At 41.8% G+C, this 19,715-nt stretch overlaps 5 protein-coding genes across 5 annotated transcripts in view; 2 read left to right on the top strand and 3 right to left on the bottom strand.

The window, feature by feature from the left end:
* Positions 1-1,838: 1,838 nt before the first annotated feature.
* TTLL12 (Tubulin tyrosine ligase-like 12) lies at positions 1,839-4,378 on the bottom strand. Its single transcript, XM_017901996.1, has 2 exons — positions 4,284-4,378; positions 1,839-4,173 (listed from the first exon to the last, which is right to left on the bottom strand). Exon 2 carries the CDS (start codon positions 4,150-4,152, stop codon positions 2,302-2,304), a length of 1,851 nt encoding a protein of 616 aa, XP_017757485.1. The 5' UTR covers positions 4,153-4,173; positions 4,284-4,378; the 3' UTR covers positions 1,839-2,301.
* Positions 4,379-4,672: 294 nt separating this feature from the next.
* On the top strand, positions 4,673-7,322 carry LOC108548871 (nucleolar protein 12). The gene is made up of 5 exons (XM_017902002.1): positions 4,673-4,747; positions 4,969-5,849; positions 5,967-6,647; positions 6,737-7,047; positions 7,117-7,322. The coding sequence occupies exons 2-5, from the start codon at positions 5,012-5,014 to the stop codon at positions 7,318-7,320; spliced, it is 2,034 nt and encodes a 677-aa protein (XP_017757491.1). The 5' UTR covers positions 4,673-4,747; positions 4,969-5,011; the 3' UTR covers positions 7,321-7,322.
* A 237-nt stretch (positions 7,323-7,559) lies between these two features.
* On the bottom strand, positions 7,560-7,970 carry LOC108548799 (cysteine-rich DPF motif domain-containing protein 1). The gene has a single exon (XM_017901921.1). It carries the CDS (start codon positions 7,968-7,970, stop codon positions 7,560-7,562), a length of 411 nt encoding a protein of 136 aa, XP_017757410.1.
* Positions 7,971-8,087: 117 nt separating this feature from the next.
* Positions 8,088-9,466, bottom strand: LOC108548878 (putative transferase CAF17 homolog, mitochondrial). The gene is made up of 2 exons (XM_017902008.1): positions 9,342-9,466; positions 8,088-9,240 (listed from the first exon to the last, which is right to left on the bottom strand). Exon 2 carries the CDS (start codon positions 9,204-9,206, stop codon positions 8,088-8,090), a length of 1,119 nt encoding a protein of 372 aa, XP_017757497.1. The 5' UTR covers positions 9,207-9,240; positions 9,342-9,466.
* Positions 9,467-10,286: 820 nt separating this feature from the next.
* The window catches only part of LOC108548974 (unc-112-related protein), a 38,357-nt gene continuing 28,928 nt past the window's right edge, over positions 10,287-19,715 (top strand). The window contains exon 1 of the mRNA XM_017902141.1: positions 10,287-10,802. Coding sequence (XP_017757630.1) covers positions 10,664-10,802 — 139 coding nt within the window. The 5' untranslated portion in view covers positions 10,287-10,663. The remainder of the gene's footprint in view (positions 10,803-19,715) is intronic.

Below are 19,715 nucleotides of genomic sequence, written 5' to 3'. Positions count from 1 at the left end.
AAAGGGCCAACGCAACGGCCGTTCCAACTTCTCGATATCAATCTCGGCTCCGGCGAAGGGAGCAGGCCGATGGGGTGAAATAAGGGTATCAACCACCGGACTGATGGCGTCGCTCAGACTGTCGTTACCACGAAAACAAGAAGAAAAGATGCGGAGGAAGGGGGGCGAGCAGGGGGCGGAAATGTGGGAAACGGGAATGGGAGAGATTGGTGGAGGGGTTGAGTCGATCGCGGTCGCGAAACGATTCCATCTCGAACCGCGTGACGCCCTCGTTATCGACGTCCCTGTACGCAGAACTCATTTGCTTAATTGCCATGATTACCAGCACCACCGCCGTCTGAGAAGTCGGCCAGGGGTTACGGTACGAGAAGGGAGTTACTTAACCACCTTTGCTGACCTATACGTGACACGTAATTCGCGGAAACGAATATACAGGCGGCAGTGTACCGACGTATATAAGTGCAACGACTACCCCGCGAACGTAACATTCGGGAATGCACGGTACGATGGAACGGAGCCGACTACCTGGAGCCACACGCACCGCTGCCGTGGAGGGTGAAAAATAATCGACTCGATGGAAAAAGAGAAAAGAACGAAGAAGGATCACGGCACAACGTTGCACCCGTGGGATTCTTTGTTTTTTACCGCGCCTTCGGTTTGAATGACGTGTCGACTTTTTAAAACGCCTCTGTTACGGAAAAAGTTAATTCTGCTCGGGATTAAAGCGCAAATTATTTCATTCCGTGTAATCCACCGCGAGCGGAATATCTTGGCTGATCGTATCGTCGATAATTACTCGGAAAGTGTGAAAAAAGAACATCGCTGGTCCGCCTCTCGATGGCGACATTTTCTTTCAAAAGTTGCGCATTCTTCGCGAAAGATATTTCGATATTCCGCTTCTTCGAACCACCCTTTGTGCGCCGGGAGAAATTGAATTTTCCCTGAACGGTGTTTTACATCGATCTTCCGTTCTCAAAATACGCTCTCTTTATGAAGTAATTATAATTTAATATCCGCCGAATCAAACGAAATACCGTAAGTAAAATAGCTCGGCGTTATCCGAGCGTGTAACAACGTTAAATTCGAGGGTCGATATGTTTGTATAATTGCACGAAACGAGCTTTGTGCTAGAAGCTTCGGAGACAAAGCTTTTTCAAACGCGTGCAAACGCGAGAAATATCGTTGCGGAATAACCGAATAACGGGCGGGACGATAATTAACAAAATAGCATGGCGTAAGCTCATTATTGTCGCGAACGATTGTCAGTAAAACGCGGTTCGACTAGTAATGCCACTGGATGGAATAAAGAAATAATCGTCGCGGTTGATTATGTCCTCGCACGCGAGGCGAAACTGCGAATCGCGTAAGTAACAACAAGGGGGGCATATTATGCCGGTAGGAATCCTTTTAAATTCGTCGGGAATCCACGGTAATCGTGATTCGTTAAAATCGTAATTTTTACGAATACGAAGATAAAATAATTTGCATAAAGAACGTACGCAAACAAGGCAGTCAACTCTCTTGCTACCGCTTGAAATCCAAAGGTAAACGATAAAATCGTGCCGTCACGCCGACAGCATAAAATAACGCGATAAAAGACTGCAGCTGTGTAAAAATAAAGGTACACGATGGAAAACAGAAGAAAGAAAATAACCGAGGAGAATAAAAGCTCTCGTCGCAATTTATAGATCCAATGCAATTTTTTCAGCAGGCTTCGTACCATGTTTTAATGCCACTGAGATTAGGATAATTGGGAGAAAATCAGTTTGAAACGTCGAGCGAGTAAACAATAGAAGGATGATCAAAGAAATAATTACGATTGACTTCGTATGCTTGGATATAACGATATTTATTACGTGCTCGTCGTATTTTCTCGAAGAGAACAGTATCGACAAAAAATTGGCGTCATCGTCGTGCATTTCTTTCTGCGTGAAACATACACTAGGGAATGAAAGTGTACGTACGCGATGGTGACCGAAGTGAGCTGTCGTGAAACTGTACCAATTGCTCTCTCGTTTATTATTCCATTAGGTACTACAGTAGTCTTGCCGTTGTGGCGTCAAGTTATGGGAGGTGCAAATTATTTATGGGCCAAATGTACCCTTAACGTTCGCATATGCAGATTTACTGGAGCTACTTCAACTCATTATCGCATACGAAATGCGAGACTCGGCAGTTTTGAATAAATAAATGTATTTGGCCACGAGGCTGGCCATGAAGCGATCGTTAATAGCTTCTCGATATTTATAGTTCGAGCATGCACTTAGGCCATCGTACTTTCGATTAGCGAGGTATTTAATTTTACTCCATGCTCAAATCGTGAAATACTTCCGGATTATTCACGTCCAGGAATAGACATTTGAAGATGTCATTGTAGAAATTCGGGTAATACTCGCAAGCTCTTTTACAGTCGGGCGAAAAATTAATCTCCAGTAAGACAGGCTGCATTGTTCCCTTTTTCCATTCGAGAATTAAATCGATAGCATATATGGCTCTACTTCTCGGGCTCTCGGCAATTCCTTTTGGTGGTTTTTCCATCATTGCAGCCTCGAAAATCTCCCGGAACACGTGCAAGATTTTTGGCTCGATGTGCTCTCTCCATGAAAAGTCAGGATACTGACTCTCCCATTCCAAGATAAAGTCCGCACACTTTACGTGACAAAGTGGAGTGTCCTCTGAATAATTCATCACTGTGAAATGTTGTTCGTATACGTCGAAATTATTTAAAGCGAATTCCTTATTCGCAAATCTTAAAAAGAAGTTTCTGTAGGCGAACATCCTTAGAGGTTTTACAGACTTGAGCATTACTATGTATCGTACGTCGAACTTAACTTTTCCGATTTCCGGCCTCTCGTATAAAACCGGATTCGTAATGTATTTCTGTGCGATCTTCGGCCCTGTACTAGGTAATCGTAAAATATAGAACAAATTTCTTGTAATATGAGTGTCTAAGCCCCTTGCAAGATTCCAAGGTTTACAAATCCAATGATTATCTAAACCCATTGATTCCCTCTGTTCAAAATATGCCATGAATTGTACTAATTCTAAATTTAAATTAAAAGTAGTCGGAAGCCATTGTGGATAAGTTTCAAGCGTCTCAGGATCATACGATTTTTCACCTACTTTCCGTCTGCATACGATCGACAATAAATCTTTAATAGTAAGTACATTTTCGAATGGGAATTGATTCACGAAAACATGTGGCGATCGAATGCTCAATTCTTTATATTCCTTAAAGTGCGAGAGGTACCATAAAATATCAGCTTCATCTTCATTCTCCACAATTTCAAATGCTTGGTCATTTAAATATTCGTTTATATATGTATATTGTGAGTAAACCTTTAACTTTGTGTCTCTATTTCTTTGAACAAGTTGTAGATTAGCTACTTCCGGTAGACTTTCACGAATATGATACGCCAAAAAGTAACTTTCATCCGGTTCTACTTGTGCAAAACTTTCTCCAAGAAACGATGACTCTACCCAAGGTAACAACAAAGCTCTCCGCTTTTCTGGATCATTTGTTTGACCTTCTACAAAATCTCTTGTAACTTCTTCTTCGCAATCAACATCTTTTATAGGAAACAAAAGTGTATAGGTAACACCTTCTGGTAAATACAAAAAAGGCACTGTCCTAAAGTTAGGTTCACTGCTATGATTTATTGCTGATCCTACTTCGTCCATAATGTACCAAATTGGCATTCTATCCTCTATCGATCCACTACTTAGGGAGAAAAATTGATTATATCGCCACATCTCATTTAGTACAAAATCTAATTTTTCCTCTTCTTCTGTATCGGTAGAAAAACCCATTAAGGAACACATACGATCTAATAGTCCCGGTATAGTTGTTAAATTTTCTTTAGCGTTGCCAAAATCGTATATCCATGCATGATCTATTAAATAAATGTTATTTTGATCTTGAGCAGAAATTCCCTTCTCGTAGGAAACAAAAAGTTTCCAAACAGGATCTCTTAAACTTTTTTCATTATTGTCATAATCAATCCTTATCAACTGAAACACTGTATCAGAATCAAAAGTTTGATATTGAAGTTTCTTAAATAAAACTTCCCAAAATATTCTTGGCACCCCGGAAGATTCTAACTGAAGCTGATGTGTTTGAAGAAAAGTATTGAATAATCCTACTCCATCCATTGCATGTAAGGGAAATATAATCTGGAAGATGAAAAATATAACCACATAATTTTGACAATTAATGCTTGGATAAATTAACCCAGCACTATAAAACATTACTAAAAAAAGATATAATATTAATAAGAAATTACCTATATTTTTCTCAGTTGTGGATATATCAATTTGTGCAATAAATTATTTACAAATTCCGAATCTTAGAAGATCATAAAATGCTATGAAACATAACCTCAACTTCCATAAAAAAACAATATTTACATATAACATTGAAACTTTTTTTATAATTACATTTTAGTACACAATGTACAAAAGTATTTACTTATTTTTATTATTTATTCTTCATGATAACTTTAGACGTTATTTAAGATTATGATTGCAATATTGCAATTGGTCGTTGGAATTATAGGGACATTCCATTTAGGGATGTCCTTGTGTAGAGAATTTTGTTTCTTGCTAGTACGTTGCAATTCAAAAAATACACAAAACATTAATGGCTGATTTCGTTCTTCCTGTTGGCGCTTAAAGTCTTTTCAGTCTGAGCCGGCGTATTGAGAAGTGAATTTGTTGTGGCGGTTTGATTTGTATACGCATTCTTGTGGTGAGTATTTAACGTTGTCCGTTATCAAACGATATATATATAAATTGAACAGTTTAAAAATATTATACCTTAATTTTTTCTATTAATTCACCTTTAATTTACTAAATATGTAATATATTTGCACGTGGAATAATAACCTTGTAATATCATGAAATTTAAATTGTCTACAGTACAACGAATGTAACGTACAAAACTCTAATCGTTTCTTGTATTTATGACAGAATAACTTACATTGGGAAGAATAAATAAGTCTGTTAAACCAAGATGGTTAAATCGATGGCAAATAAAAATCTAACATCCAAGAAGTTTTTAAATGGTCCAAAGGATAAGCTTATACATAAAAAGAAAAGTGAAAAGTTTAAACGGACGCTTACTGATAAAGTTGCATCAATTAACGGATTGGAAGTTCAAAATAGTAATAACATCAAACAAAATTTGCAAAAACAGAAAAGTAATTCATCTCAAAATTCTTCAGAGAACAAAGGACTGAGAAAGAAAGATGACAAAAAAAGTGATAAAAAAGAACAGGAGTCTTATAAAAGACAAATGAGTAAAAAGAATTTGGGAAAAACTGAAGAAGATGAACTTTTCAATTCAGAAGATGATGATATCAATGAAGGAATTGTATTACAGGAACAGAGCATGATGGAAGATAGTGACAATAATGAAAGTGGATCATCATCTGATAATGATAATGAAAGTGAAGAGGAGAAAAATTTACCAAATATTCTTGGAGCCAGTCTAGCTGATGAAAGTGATGAAGATGATGAAGATTATGAAGAAGAAGAAGAAAAAGAAGAGGAAGGAGAAGAGAAAGTAAAGGGAAAAGGAGTACAAGTAAATAAAGGGATTAAAATGTTTGATGGGTTAAAAACAAATGATAAAAGCATTGATGCCAATAAAGACAGTTCAGATAAATCAGTCACTGAAATTATTGGAACTGATGATAGTGATGATGAGATTGAAGAAGTAGAAGAGGAGGAAGAAGAAGATGATAATTCTGATGATGAGGAAGAAGATCAAGATAAAGAGGAGGAAAGTGAGGATGAGAAAGAGGTTGAGAATGAGTCTTCTTTAGGTTTGAAAGCACTCTTGGGGAATAGTATTGCCGAAGACGATGATGATGATGAAGATTTTGTAGAACCGCATGGAAATGATGAAGATGAAGATGAAGATGAAGATGAAGATGAGGAAGGAGAAGAAGAAGAAGAAGAAGAAGAAGAAGAAGATGATGATGATGATAATGATGACGATGACGATGACGAAGATGAAGATGAAGATGAAGATGAAGATGAAGATGACGAATCAGAAAATGAGGAAGAGGTTGCTGAATCTTCTTTGGGTTTAAAAGACCTCTTAGGTAATAGTATTGCAGAAGATGATGATGACGATGAAGATTTTGTTGAACCACATGAAAATGACGAAGATGATGACATAAGTGATGAAGATGAAGAGGAAGAAGAATCAGAAGAAGAAAATAATGCACTTGAAAACTTTCAAACAAAGAAAAGCAATAAACAAAATAAGGATGACTCTTTGGAAGAAATAAAAAAAGATAAAAGAACAATTTTTGTTGGTAATCTTAAAAAGGATGTAACAAAAAAACAGTTACAGAAATTATTTAAGCAGTTTGGAAAAATTGATGCTATACGTTTAAGAGGTAAAATAGCAAAATCCATGCATACATCTAAAAGAATTGCAGCAATTAAAAATGATTTACATCCTAAATTGAAATCAGTTTATGCATATATTAGATTTGTTTCTGAAGAATCTGCTAAGAAAGCTTTGTCTTTAAATGGAACACTATTTGAAGGAAATTATATAAGAGTAGATGCATCTGACGAAACAGAAAAAAGATTTGACCCAAAAAGAAGTGTATTTCTTGGAAACTTACATTTCAGTTAGTATAGCACATGTAACAGAGTAATACAATAAAAGTAGCAAAAAATAATCAGATTAATTAATATTATAATATGTAACAATTTTCAGATATTGATGACAACACAATTAGGAAACATTTCGAGCAATGTGGTGAAATAGCATCTGTTCGTGTGATTAGAGACAATCAAACTGGAGTAGGCAAAGGATTTGGATACATTAATTTTAAAAATGAGGACAGTGTTGCTTTAGCATTAGAACTTGATGGTATGGCAATCTTAAATAGAGAAGTAAGAGTAAAACCAAGTTCTGATCAAGATAAAACCAAAAAGAGGAAATATGGAAAGAGGTCACTCTCCGTAGAAAATACTTCTAATGTTTCACGCAAGAAAGCAAAACATAATACAGAAGTGGCAGTATCGGTAAGTTAAGCTTATACCTTTAAAAATGTTTATTGAACCAAAACTAATTTAATAATTCACATATTTCAGTCTCATAACAAAAAAAGTGCTGTAAGAAGAATAAGTGGAAAGGATCAGAAATCTGAAACAAAACAAGCTAGTCCACAGCAAGAAAACAAGTTTCAAGGTCAAAAAGCCGATGCAAACAAAAAGAAGAGGAAAAATAAATTGGACAAGAAGAAGAAACTTCTGTCTGAAAAATTAACAGCTAAACCTAAGAAACCAACAAATTAAATATCGGCATATAAAATGTACTGCTATGTTAAATGTTTTCATGACAACGTAATTTTAATATTTACATATAGGTTTTATGGTAATAATAATGATAAATTGCTGCAGACTGTTGTAATGTAAGGGAAAATTTGTAATCAAAACAGTTAGAAGATTTGAAGACTTCAACGATTATGTATTTCTATCTCTTTAAACGTAAAAAAATGAAAGCAGATATTTAACGTTTAATAAAGTATTATTTTTTATGAATCTGTTTCTTTTATTAAGCTTTTTATTTTCGAATGCAATTGTGACGGCAAATTTTGTATATTAGTTGATGCACATCTTGAACAAAATCGTTTTCCGAAATATATGCTGCATCCTAGACATACAGGTTTCTTACAAAAATTACAGTCTGCCCCTAATACTAAAACTTCTCCCTTATTAGGTAAACTAAAAGGATCTTTCATAATATAACATTCTTCTAAATAAGTTAATTGTCGCGCGAATGGTGGTTTGAGGCCTTTGAAATCAAAGCGTTCTTCTAATGAACAGCAACAACACTTAAATATTGGAGATGCGGTGTCTTTAGAGTCCTGAACTGCTGATGCTAAACCTTGATTGTGCTCAATAATATGAGTTTCATCCATAGAAGTACTAGCGATAGATTCCATCCTATAAAGTAACATCGACGGAAAATAATCTATTATTCTGTTTGATAACATATTTATTTTATATTTATACATTACAACTTCAACTTATACAAATTATAACATAATTTAGAAACATATTCATTCTTTTCTATCTACAGAAGCATTTTGCATACGCGATTCTTGCGGCCACCAAGTAGGTTTCGATACCTTCAGTTTAATATCAGATATGGTAAGAGATTGAGCATTTAGAGATTCAATAATTCGCATTAGCCCTAATCCATACTGATTTTCAATTCCCCTAAATTTACCTATGACATTGCCAGACTCGTTGATAATTTTTTCGTCGTATGAAAGAGATTGATTAGGAACTTCATTAAATAATAAAGGCATTAAACGTTTTCTTACAACACCAGTATGGTAAGTACGTGCTGTAAGTTCCTGACCAATGTAACAACCTTTATGAAAACTCACACCATGCAAATAATCACAGTTTACTTCCAATGGTAAAGGCTTTCCCGGTGGTAAGTCTTCAATACCCTCAGGAACACCAAGTTTATAACGAAATGCTTTATAACTGAAATTATTGATAGAATTCAATGTATCTGAGTTTAAATGCTTTATTATTTCATGCCTCTCAATTTCTGATGCCGCTAAAATTCTGATACCTAAATCAGAAAGTCTGGGATCCTCGTATATCATAATATTATCAACAACTTTGCTTACTTTGTTACTAAGAGTGCCACATGGAAATATTAAACCTTCAAGCTTCTGTCTATTACTATTGCTATGTTTATCATTCATGTGTTGAGTAGGGTCAAAATAAACCCAAACATTTATACTATCTCCTAAATGATCTATATCTATTTTTCTTCTAACACGATACATCTTTAGATGTCTTTGCAATGAATCTGCAGCTTGCGAATCACATTCGATATAATATACATCATCTTCTTGACTTTTATAAATAATAACATCATACATAACCCTACCCTTGATATTTAAAAATAATGCATATAAATTTGCTGCTCCATCTTCAAAATGCTTCATATCATTAGTAATCAATCCTTGCAAGAATATCGAAGCTTCATTCCCTCTAACCCGTAGCAAACTTTTACTTTTTAGGTGTTCTAAGATTCCGGATGAGGGCTGCGAAGAATCGTATCTAACAAATTGTTTTGGTATCTTTCCAAGTTTAGCCAGTTTGCGGAGTGGTAAAATAAATCTTTCAAGATGTACGATCATTGTACCAAATATCATCAAAATATGAACCAATCTTTATAGAATTTTGACCCTTGTAAAGGAGAAAAATGCAGACGACCAATATATTTTATATAAACTCTAACCTTAAATTGCGTTTAATATTTTCATCAAAGAAAGTGTGGATGAGCTTACGTTTTTATTTATTTGTGTAATATTTTATAAAACCTCTGTGCCAATCCGTGGTTACAAATTTCTGCCACAAAATTTCTATCAATATTTTGATTTCTTTTAATTTTAATTTCTGAAACGATGGTATAGTACGGTAAAACAGACGAGTAGGTAAAAGAAGAACTCTACAATATATGTATAACCTAGCTGACTACTAGCGCTATCAGGTGTAGTCGAATGAAATGTCCAACGGTATTTTCGCGGATAATTTCGAAATTTTGAACTTAATATTATATCCAATCAGAATTAGTCTTATAAATTTTTAGGACCAACATTGTAAATACGTTACAAGATTTCGAGGACAGTACAGAAAATAGCTATAAATATTAATATACCATCGTACGAGTTATTAAAAACATTTATGCCATAAAAATTCGTACGATATCTGTTATACTAATAACTGTATGTAACAGCGTCATAACCAAATATATTTGGGTGATTGGTTATTTGGCTAACATACATAATATGTTCCAACTATCGCAAAAAATAATTAATCGATTACCTTTTTTCGAGGTTTGTAAAAATATTTTAGGCGTGCAGCATTCGGAAGATGTAAAATCTGCATAAGGAAAGTCCAGGGATACGGTGTGCCAATGTAGTGGAACAAGGTAGCGTGCCGGTGAAGAAGGACAGGCGAGTGATGGCGAGCACCTTCCACGAGGAGACCGAGAAGGACGACGAGCACTCAAAGGCAATGAAATAGGAAAGGAAAAACGACGAAAGAGTACGGCCACGGTGTCGGTAGACACGGAGGGAAAGGAAACCAAGTTGTGTGACGAGTTACCGAGCGCGGGGGTCGCGACGCAGGCGTCGACGGTGAAGAGGACGGGGGAGAGATCTGCGCGCGCATTCCAAGCGCGCGTCACTTGTAAATAGTTCTATTCTCGGCAAGAGAGTGTAGCCGAGCCGAGAGTGCACGGTCGACACCAGTCCAGAAACGAGCTGGGACGTGGGGCTGACGACTGGAGCGCCTCTACACAGTATTCGGAACGAATCGGTGCGAGTCTGACCAAGGCAGCCAGTGTATCGCAAGTGCGCACACTTGGTCGGGTCTGGTGATCAGGAGTGGTACTGTGGTACCGATAAATTAATACAATTTGTTCCGAGCGTCGATTAATCCCGAGGTGTGTTCGCGGCGATGTTAAGTGCCGCGAAATCATGATTTCCGCGCCCTAGAACGAACTTTTTCTCGAATTCAAGTGTTCCGAACTGAAGGTGCATACGCGGCAAAGTACGTGTTTGTTTCTTCTTTTATTTCTTGACGTACGATCGTTCGATCGGGAAACATGTATTCGGATGGTCACGAGGTGGACGGCAGCTGGGTGCTGCGTGTTTACGTGACCGATCTTCAAATGGAGAGGAGCTTACGAATAAAAGGAGAACTGCACATCGGCGGTGTCATGCTACGGCTGGTCGAAGATCTCGGTGAGTCTTTTAAAATATTTTCACCTCTTTTATCATCGCGTAGAAATATTTCGGTCGCGTTTTCTTGCTCGCACGACTGGGTGGGGGGAGCGCGCGGAAATTGAAATTTCAAACGATGGCTCGTCACTAATTTATGACACGTGATAGGCAAAATTGTCACGTGATAGCCTTGGAATTAACGTACGCAGGATCACATCGGGATTTAAAATGGAGGCACACGTCTCCCGGGACTGTGCCCTTTCAACAAAGGACGTGCCTAACGTTTTCAGAAATATCTCGCGTAGGTGTTATTAGGACGGATAGACCGTAACGCGACGAAACAGCAACAAGTTGCGGGATTATTAGCGCGTCGTTGCAAGGAACGCGACTGCTCGAGATGTGGTCTCCCACCACCGAGGAGAGCACGACTGAAGCGTGCACGGGAGTGGAAAAACTGGACGGTCGAACTAGTTTCGCCATGACGACGGACGCATGGACGCGACCAGCGACTCCTTTATATGCTAAAGGAGCTCCCACAGCTCCGTAGAGAGACGAGAGACACGTGAGACCGGCAGCCGATTCCTATGTCTCGCCGCACGTAAAACGAACGCCGTACGGTCACTTTCGTCGTAGATAAGCATAACCTATTTGGTGTCTGATTCCCTCGTGAATCGACACAGGAGAACAACCGATTCTATGAATACCTTCCTGCTCCTCCTTTTACGCTTCTATCTACACCGTCTACATCTTAATTCGCCGGCATTTTTAAATAACCTCTTTCTCGCTGTCCACCGTGCGATATGAGAGCTACTGTTGGCCAATACACCGGATAATTAGCCAGGTTGGGAGGAGGATAGTTTCAGCCTCGACGAATTAGCCAATTTCGATCAATTGAGCGTACCGTAACCCACGTACCGTACGCATGGACGAATAGGCGAGAGGACATGTCACGAGACACTGTTCAGCCTGGTTCCAGCTGGCCTAAAAAGACGCGCAATTTCTGTGCAAATTGTGCGTGAAATTCAACGAGGCTAGTCTTCGCTCTGTATGACCGGTCTCGATGATAACCGGTCGATTATTACCGACTGTTTATATCCGGTGCAACGCGAAGTTGCTGGCCCGGCTAGAAAAATGATTCAGCGATGAAATTACCAGGCTGGATCGTATGTTGCCCCTCTTAATAGTTAAAATAGAACGTATCTATTGGCTTATTTTCTCAGCATCGTTTACACGCCACTGTAATTTACACCTACGATGGATATCGGTTTCTCTTGTTCATTCGTTTGCCGCTTGTTTGGAAACGGGAGCAACCGTATAAACTGCCCGTAAGCTCCGACTTGTATCGGAGTATTTTCGGTAGTGTCTTATTATGAAGACGACATTTCCGTCTCTCTCTCTCTCTCTTTCTCTCTCTCGTCCCTCTGGTTACACGACGGAGATCGAACCAGGCTTATTTTAACTTTCCGTTTCCACCATCCGATTTTTCGACCAGGCTCTCCGCTTTCACGCACGTAGCACCGTTTCTCGGATCCTAAAAGGGATCCCCAGTGTTCCCCGCTTGCTCGACCCTTTATCCCTTCATTAAATCTCGTCCTGTAATCCCTAACTAAGTTACACGCCTTCTTTTTATACCGCGGCGTTAAGTCAATCTCCTCTCTCGTGACTTCAGAGGGTCAGCGGGTTCCTCGATTTACAGGCAGACGATTTTTTCGTTATCCCTCTGTTCGAGCACGAACCTAATCGTTCCGAGTACCGGCTGCAGTTTTTCGCGTACGATCCACTGGTGCGACCCTCCGGGTGCAGTTTTTCGCATAGGATTTAACGCTTTACCGTGCAGCGCTACTCCGGAACGGAACGTAGCAGATTACTTCCGGTGAAAGAAGATTTCAGCTATAGCGTTTACCCGTTACTCGCGCGACAACGCGATAACTCGTATCTGGAAGATACGCCCCTTCTGTGTGTAATGACGATAATTTCACACGAGTGCCGATACGTACCCACACACTGGCCGTCGTAACTTTCCGCTTCGGCAGGTAGGGATACGCGCGATATCGGTGGAACGAAAAATCCTCAAGCCCCGTTTCGATGGAACGCGGCTAACGCGGATTCCTGCCTCGCCGATTGCACAGCGTACTCTTGGCACCGAAATCGAGATTCGACCGACCTGCGAGGAAAGGAACAGGTAAAGAGAAATCCGACAGCAAGAGCTTTTGTTAGGTTGGCCCTTTCTTGCCCTTCCAGCTTGACAGGTTACCGTAGTCGTACAGGTGCTCGTCTTCCAGTGCTTGGAACAGCATCGTGTCCCGTAGCTTGGCAAACCCTATGTAAATATACCGGGTGTCCCGCGAGCAGAGCGGTTTCGAACTCATTGTACGGGATCACGTAGCTGCATACATCGGCGCGGCAAAAGGTCGACATTCTGCGACCGAAGAGAAATGCATTGCGACGCCTGCATACACGCGACAACACGCTCGTTCGCCACTTAAACGGATGTGAGCGCTTATAAATGGCGCGTTTAAGCGCAATACAGATACATCGGTGTATACGTTACGAGACACTTCCCGCGGGTATCTTACGATCGCATCGGCCGGCTGTTTAGAAGCGGCATTAGGCAAAAACTGGTTAAAATTTATATTCCCTCCGCGGAACGATCGCCGTACATTTCCTCGAGCTTTTTTCGACAGAGAAATAAGACACGCGCTATGCGCGTTTTTCCGCCTTCGCGGAGAGATTTAGCGTAGTTTGCATGCAGGAACGCCGCCGTTGGAACGCCATGGTGTTACATCACGCGGTAAACAACTGTCGCACGATTGTTGGGTGATTTCCACGTTCCATCGGAGCGAGAACGCGGGGGTGGTCGCAGGGATTCGGTTCACACGCGCGGACCATGAACGCAGGGGGTGACGTCGCGCCGTTTGACCGCATAATTAACGTTCATCAGGTGGACACGTGCGTGTACGCGAACACAGGGGAAGAGCACGAAAAAAGCCGGGGACTCGAAAGTACCGTACGTCGGTGAGTCGATGACAAGACTACATTCTTCTTGCGTCGCTTCTACGAAATCGAAAGAGGCCCTACGGCGTCGCAGTAGCAGCCGCCTGGTCGTCTTGGCAGGCTGTCCGTGTCTCGAGCAGTTGCACGTTTAATTAACGAACACGATAAGCGTCGTCTTCATTACGAAAATTAAAGTCCCTCCGGGCGCCTGGTCCCACGCCCTTCTAAGATTACCATCGTTCTCACAGGCTTTACCTGTGACCATTTTCTTCCTTTTCCTGCCGCTGAGCTGCCTGCGACTCGCAATGGCGCACACCACGGGTAGCCTAGTGAAAATCCTTGGCGCGCGATTCCTTAGCGTCCTCGTCCGAGCAATCGGTACGACGTTGGCATTAGCGGGGTTTACGGCTGCAGAGAAGCAATCGCCGGCATGGCCGGGTAGAAGAAAGGTGACAGGCCCGCAGGTGCCAATGTTTATAGTTGGTTGCGACACGTACCATTCTGTAGGAGACTGGACGCAAGGTAGGAAGAAGAAAAACGCGAAGAGGTCGGAGAGGAGAGAACGAGAGAGAGAGAGAGAGCTGGGGACCGGATAACGCGTGGGCACACGAACACCGTCTCGCCCGTGGATTTTTAACGTTTTACCCCGATCGACGAGCAAGTCACGGAGGCAAAATCCGTACAGCGAGACTTATCCGAGGAGCCACTTAACTCGAATTATCTGCTCGGCTTACGTGTACAGGATCGGCTTACCCGCTTCGTAATTTTATATTCCGGCTACCTCGTACACGGCCTTACGAAATTCTGCCTGTCCGAGGGAAACCGGCGAGACGGGGGTCCGTTCTGACCTGCGGAATCTCCAGTCGCGTTGGTGGTTTCCTCGGCAACTTTTTCTCCTCGCCTGCTTATTCGACGCTTGCGTAACAGCCTTTAATTGGCCACTCGTCGATTTCTGAATTCATCGAAACGGACGAAGGCTGTCGTTGAAACCTCAGAAACGAGGATGAGGTAATGCCTCTGCTAAATCGAGTCGTCGGATCATCGCAATTTCCTGCTTTGACCGCGCGAATAGTAGGTTTGCGGGGATTGTGAAAGATTTCGTCGCTGTTGCGAGAGATTCCGCTGGTAACCGAGGGTCGAAAAAGAAATGGCGAATATTCGGTTAGTGGGCCATCAATGGCACGCGCTGGCCCCTGTATATTTACGTTTCCTAGGCGATTTATCTCGATCTTTTCGCTTCTTTGTTTACACCGTTCTTCTACGTTCGTGACTCGTAACACGATTAGTTTATACCCCGTGTATACGAGTGATGATATATATACGTGGGATATGGCGTATACACGAGCGAAAAGACAGGTTTCGGTAGGATCGTTCCTTGGCCGAATTCTGCTCGATATGGTGTCCTCGTCCTCGATACCGGCCATCTCTCTCTTCTCGCTCTCGTAGTTACCAGCCGCAAAAGAATCGGAGACATTTATTGTATAGTGCACCAGAACCGTTTCGCCATTTCGAGGCAAGGTCGGTGTTACGGTACTCTGACGGGGCGTGCGAGCTTCTTTTACCTTGGGAAGCCTTCGCACGATCCACTCCACCTTCGTGCCATTAACACATCGCGGACAATTATTACCGTACACCACTTTTCATCGATCATCCTACATCTCCGTTTCATGCGCGCGTCTGAAACCAGGTTATCGTCTTATTACACCGATACGCTGGACACCGTGCGCAATCTCCGGTTATGCGAATGTCGAAATCGTCGCCAGTGAGATATTAATTAAGCCTGGAACGCTGCTGATTTATTTCGTAACGTCCATGTCCATCCATGTGAGAAGTAAACGCTTCAGCCATAACAACCTGATTACGATAGTAATCCATTCGCAAACGCGCGCAAATGCGCTAGAAGCTTCAATCATGCTATAATAGGATGCTATGAAAACACGAGGAATCGACGCTAAAGGCAAAGCCACGGTGACGTAACAAATAACAGTGGGTTATAACACTACACCGTACCAGGATCGAGAAGTTAATACCTAACATTGCCTTCCTCGTTACCAAATCGTTCACCGATTCCAATCGACGTTCTGCTCGTGCAGCTAAAATAGTTTCTCCCGTTCGCACGTTCCTATGCAAAATTGTTTCTCCTGTAGTCCCGGACTATGTGCCCTATCTACGTCCGCGAACGTGCGTCGCAAAAATAAGCTTCGTCGGTTAGGTTAGGTCCCAGACCGGGGACCGGCACGCCGTGTGTCCTGAAAGTGACCAGGCTATCTGTTTGATTATGGAAAGGAAGAAAGCGCGAAGGATCCATCTAGCCTTAGGGTCGCGCTAATCTTATTTACTCGTGATATAGGATCAGGGCGATACCACCGGGGTAAAACTCGGTTCTTTCTTGGAAGAAACTTAAGAAGATTAGCTACTACTCACCGTCCTCTACACGGAATTACAGGTCGCCGTGGCGGAAATCCTGCGCCGAATGTTGGATCGAAAATCGCGATCGGTTAATAAGAATCATGGCGGATGATGCAGAGGCCGAGGAATTTCTAGCTTGCCGACGCGATAACCTTTTATTCTAGCCTTGATCTCGGAGCAAATGCTGCGCGAGATTAACTTAGGCACAGGGGAAAGACGATAATTGCCTCTGAATACTATCGATCATCCTCCAGCCGTTAAGTACGTATGCTAATAAGTTACACGTTGGTACTCGATACCGCGCTTGTAATAAGTCTCCATCGCTGCGATAACCATCGATCGTGCTAATTGAGGAACATGGTCGAACAATTTCTGCGATTGCTCTAGCGAGCCCGCATTGTCGAGCAGAAAGGTAAAACGGAATCGAACGATTTATCGCGGAACACTCGCAACGATTTCCGTCCCTGGAAACACGACGACGCGATCTACGTATTCTTTTTAGACTCCTCTTTCCTTGCATTTGATGACTCACGCCGGACTATGATACATACTCCTTATTCCAGTTTTAAGTTACACGACACTTACGGCGCAGTCCCCAGGAACAGCGATCCGTACGTTTCTCTCTGATATGAATAATTCCCCGGGGCGTGAGCGGGCGCGAGTCAGTTTTTAGCGTTTTACAGTCCGGCGAACGTGCTCGACGGGTTTTGTAATTGGCGGCAGGCTGAATCATCCGCGAGAGAGGAGTCCTTTTAAATAAATTGAGAACGAAGGATGCACCGTAGCCCCGTCGCCGACTAATTATTCGAGGAACGGAGACGACTCACGGACGCTCGCGACTTCGGCAAGATAATTGCGTCTAATGTAAAACAATTCCGCACAAAGACCCCGAACTTCTGGGGTGCACGGGGCACTCTTGATTCGTAAATGAGCGTGGTCGGGAAAGTCCTTTCCTCCTCGGTTCGATGCTAACGATAAGAACGCGAGTTGGCCTCGTAATGGCTTCTCGTCTGCGGTCCAAACTCGGTTCGTTCCCTTCGACAACCTTGCCGAATAACGCAGTCGGACGTGCATCCACGAGAGACTGTTAGAAGGTAGTAAATCGCAATGATAGTTTCACAAGTTCAATAGTAGGAGCGATGGTTATGGTGCGTCTGGCGGGATACGGTTTTCGATGGAGTTTGTTCACCAGCCAGTTGGCGAAGCTCCAACAGAAACGGCGGTAACACAAAAAAGTTGAGCCAGCACTGAGTCATCGGACAGCTGTTGATTCACGAGTATTTACCGTCTTTCGGATTACTGGAAGAAATTTTATTGGCCATGCGCTCATCGTAGGAAAGCGTCGTAAATGCTCGCAATTTTTAGTTCGGGGTACGATCGCATAACCGAGGCGAATTTCGCGAAAAATCGCGAGAGGAGATTGTATGGCAGTCGGATCGGTTGCACGATTTCCGATCGGTGCCGATAGCACGGCAATGGAGTATCAGTTGTGTCGGGAACGACGCCTCGGGATAAACTGTTGCGCACGATCTCGTCTTAATCGCGCGTGCTTAAGCGTGGAATTAGCGTGCGAATTTTGCAACTGTTTCGTGAAAGTGGCAAAGACAGCTTACGCAATAATCGCGTAGCAAAGTTTATGTTTAAATGACATAGCTCGCGTGTAATTACGTCACCGATGGATAATAAATTGCCGGTATTTTCCTCAAATTCCCGGCGAATCGATGACTAAACGTGAACGAGCAAAAAGACGCCGAGGCTGGGGTTCTAAAATAAGCCGCTGGTCAAATTTTATCGGGCGTAAAGGGTGGAAGGTATGCGGAGGAGAAATAACGACTGGTCTACCCCTGAAACGCGTTCCTTGGGATAAGATAACCCGTTCGATACCGTTTTGCGTCTGGACACGAAGTGAATGGGTTCCAAGCATTGATATCATACCGTAACCCAAGACTAGAACGGGGTATACACCCAATGCACAATGCATTTTTGTGTCACGTAGTCTGCAGGCTCTTTTACCTAATGCCTATCATCGCGTGGAACAATAGCAAAATCGGTGCAGTGATCGGTATCGGTACCAAGTACGATGAAAGACGCTTGTTTCGAAAATTAATAAATAATATTGCAATAATATTGCATTAGCGGTGTTAAAATGATAAATAATTACCAGCAAGTTTATATAAATGCATGCAATTAGGGATATCGTATTTTATTTTATTCCACGCTTTATGAGGTGGTGAAACGTGAATATTACAGCGAAAGGCCAGCAGCTATTCGTAGGTGCTAACTGATAGTCCCCATCCACTTCACTGACATCTCAGAACCACTTTAGTTAATTTCGCAATGTGATTGATACCAAGTCATAGCTGTAAATGAGCTCGTGCTCGATTCTCCTGTCCTTATATACACAGCGATCGCTACCCCCGGAAGATCGCAAGACAGTGCATTGTTGTTCTCGCATAAAGTGACTTTTCTGTTACACTTTCGATACGTATTCGATAGAACTTATCGATAAATTGCTAGGAGGTAAATTTTGATTGCAAAGTAATTTCTTTGTTCGAGTTTGTTTCAACGATTAGGTTAAGTATACGGAATTCCTAAATTCATTTCTCTAACTTGTAAAGGGTGCAACAATATCTCTGATCCTTTTTTCTCTTCCACGAACGGTATTTTAGTTTCAGTGACGCAAAGTCCATTTCCGAACCTCGTCTGTGACCAACATATTTCTAGCTATCTTTATCGATTGTGCTTTTCTTGGAAAGGCGTTCTTCGAGTCCTCGAAAGAATGCAAGGTTGTACTTTGCGAGGAACCACGAGATGGATAAGTAGTCCGATATTTTTATAAATAAAAATTGGCGTTTCATTTATACGAATAGATATATCCGAAGCATTGATCACGATTCATAGCTGGAAGGAACCGGAGGAGGAAATGGTAATTCCTATCGCGGGTGGAAACCGGCGGAAACCTTGACTGAGTGACTCCATTATTGTGGTTTAGCAGCACGAAGGACGGAACTTATATGGCTACGAGATCGGTTCAACGCATTCGTGACGATGAGGTATGAACTCACGCGTAAACAGAAGAAGACGAAACTTTACGAGTCGTGTGGAACAATTCCATCTCTCCAAACACTTTGTGTGACGTTTGATCTCGTTAAGACGATTGCCGAGACACGCCTCGAAGAGCAAGTCAAGGTCGGACCCTTCCGTCACAAGGAATATCTAAGGAAGTTTCCTTCGTAGCCGGATGCAGCCTTGACTCGGACGATGACGAGATCAAACAGACCACACCTCTATTAATAGAACGTTAGTTTAATATTTTCAAGAATGGACCCTCCGATGGGAGATACCCTGATGTCATTTGAAAATAAGCACGAGATATCCGCGATCCTCGCTTTTGCATCTTTGCCAAGAGTTTCGCCAGCGTGGTCATCGGCAAGGTCTATTAAAAACGTCGTTAAGATTGCTTTTTCTTCGATCTCTTTTCCTACGTGCAGGCTATCCATAGTCGATGCACCAACGCCCATGTATTTTATT

This window comes from Eufriesea mexicana, unplaced genomic scaffold (assembly GCF_001483705.2).
Source record: "Eufriesea mexicana isolate 0111107269 unplaced genomic scaffold, ASM148370v2 scaffold1653, whole genome shotgun sequence".
Lineage (NCBI taxonomy): Eukaryota > Metazoa > Arthropoda > Insecta > Hymenoptera > Apidae > Eufriesea > Eufriesea mexicana.
The sequence above is the reverse complement of the archived record's forward strand: the minus strand, read 5'-3'. Positions and strand labels throughout refer to the sequence as shown.

Coding starts and splice junctions, on each gene's coding strand:
- TTLL12 (XM_017901996.1), bottom strand. CDS start 4,152: ATGGATGGAGTAGGATTATTCAATACTTTTCTTCAAACACATCAGCTT.
- LOC108548799 (XM_017901921.1), bottom strand. CDS start 7,970: ATGGAATCTATCGCTAGTACTTCTATGGATGAAACTCATATTATTGAG.
- LOC108548878 (XM_017902008.1), bottom strand. CDS start 9,206: ATGATATTTGGTACAATGATCGTACATCTTGAAAGATTTATTTTACCA.
- LOC108548871 (XM_017902002.1), top strand. CDS start 5,012: ATGGTTAAATCGATGGCAAATAAAAATCTAACATCCAAGAAGTTTTTA. Junction 5,850..5,966: donor GAAAGCACTCTTGGGGAATA/GTATTGCCGAAG, acceptor AAGAAGAAGAAG/AAGAAGAAGATGATGATGAT. Junction 7,048..7,116: donor ATACAGAAGTGGCAGTATCG/GTAAGTTAAGCT, acceptor CACATATTTCAG/TCTCATAACAAAAAAAGTGC.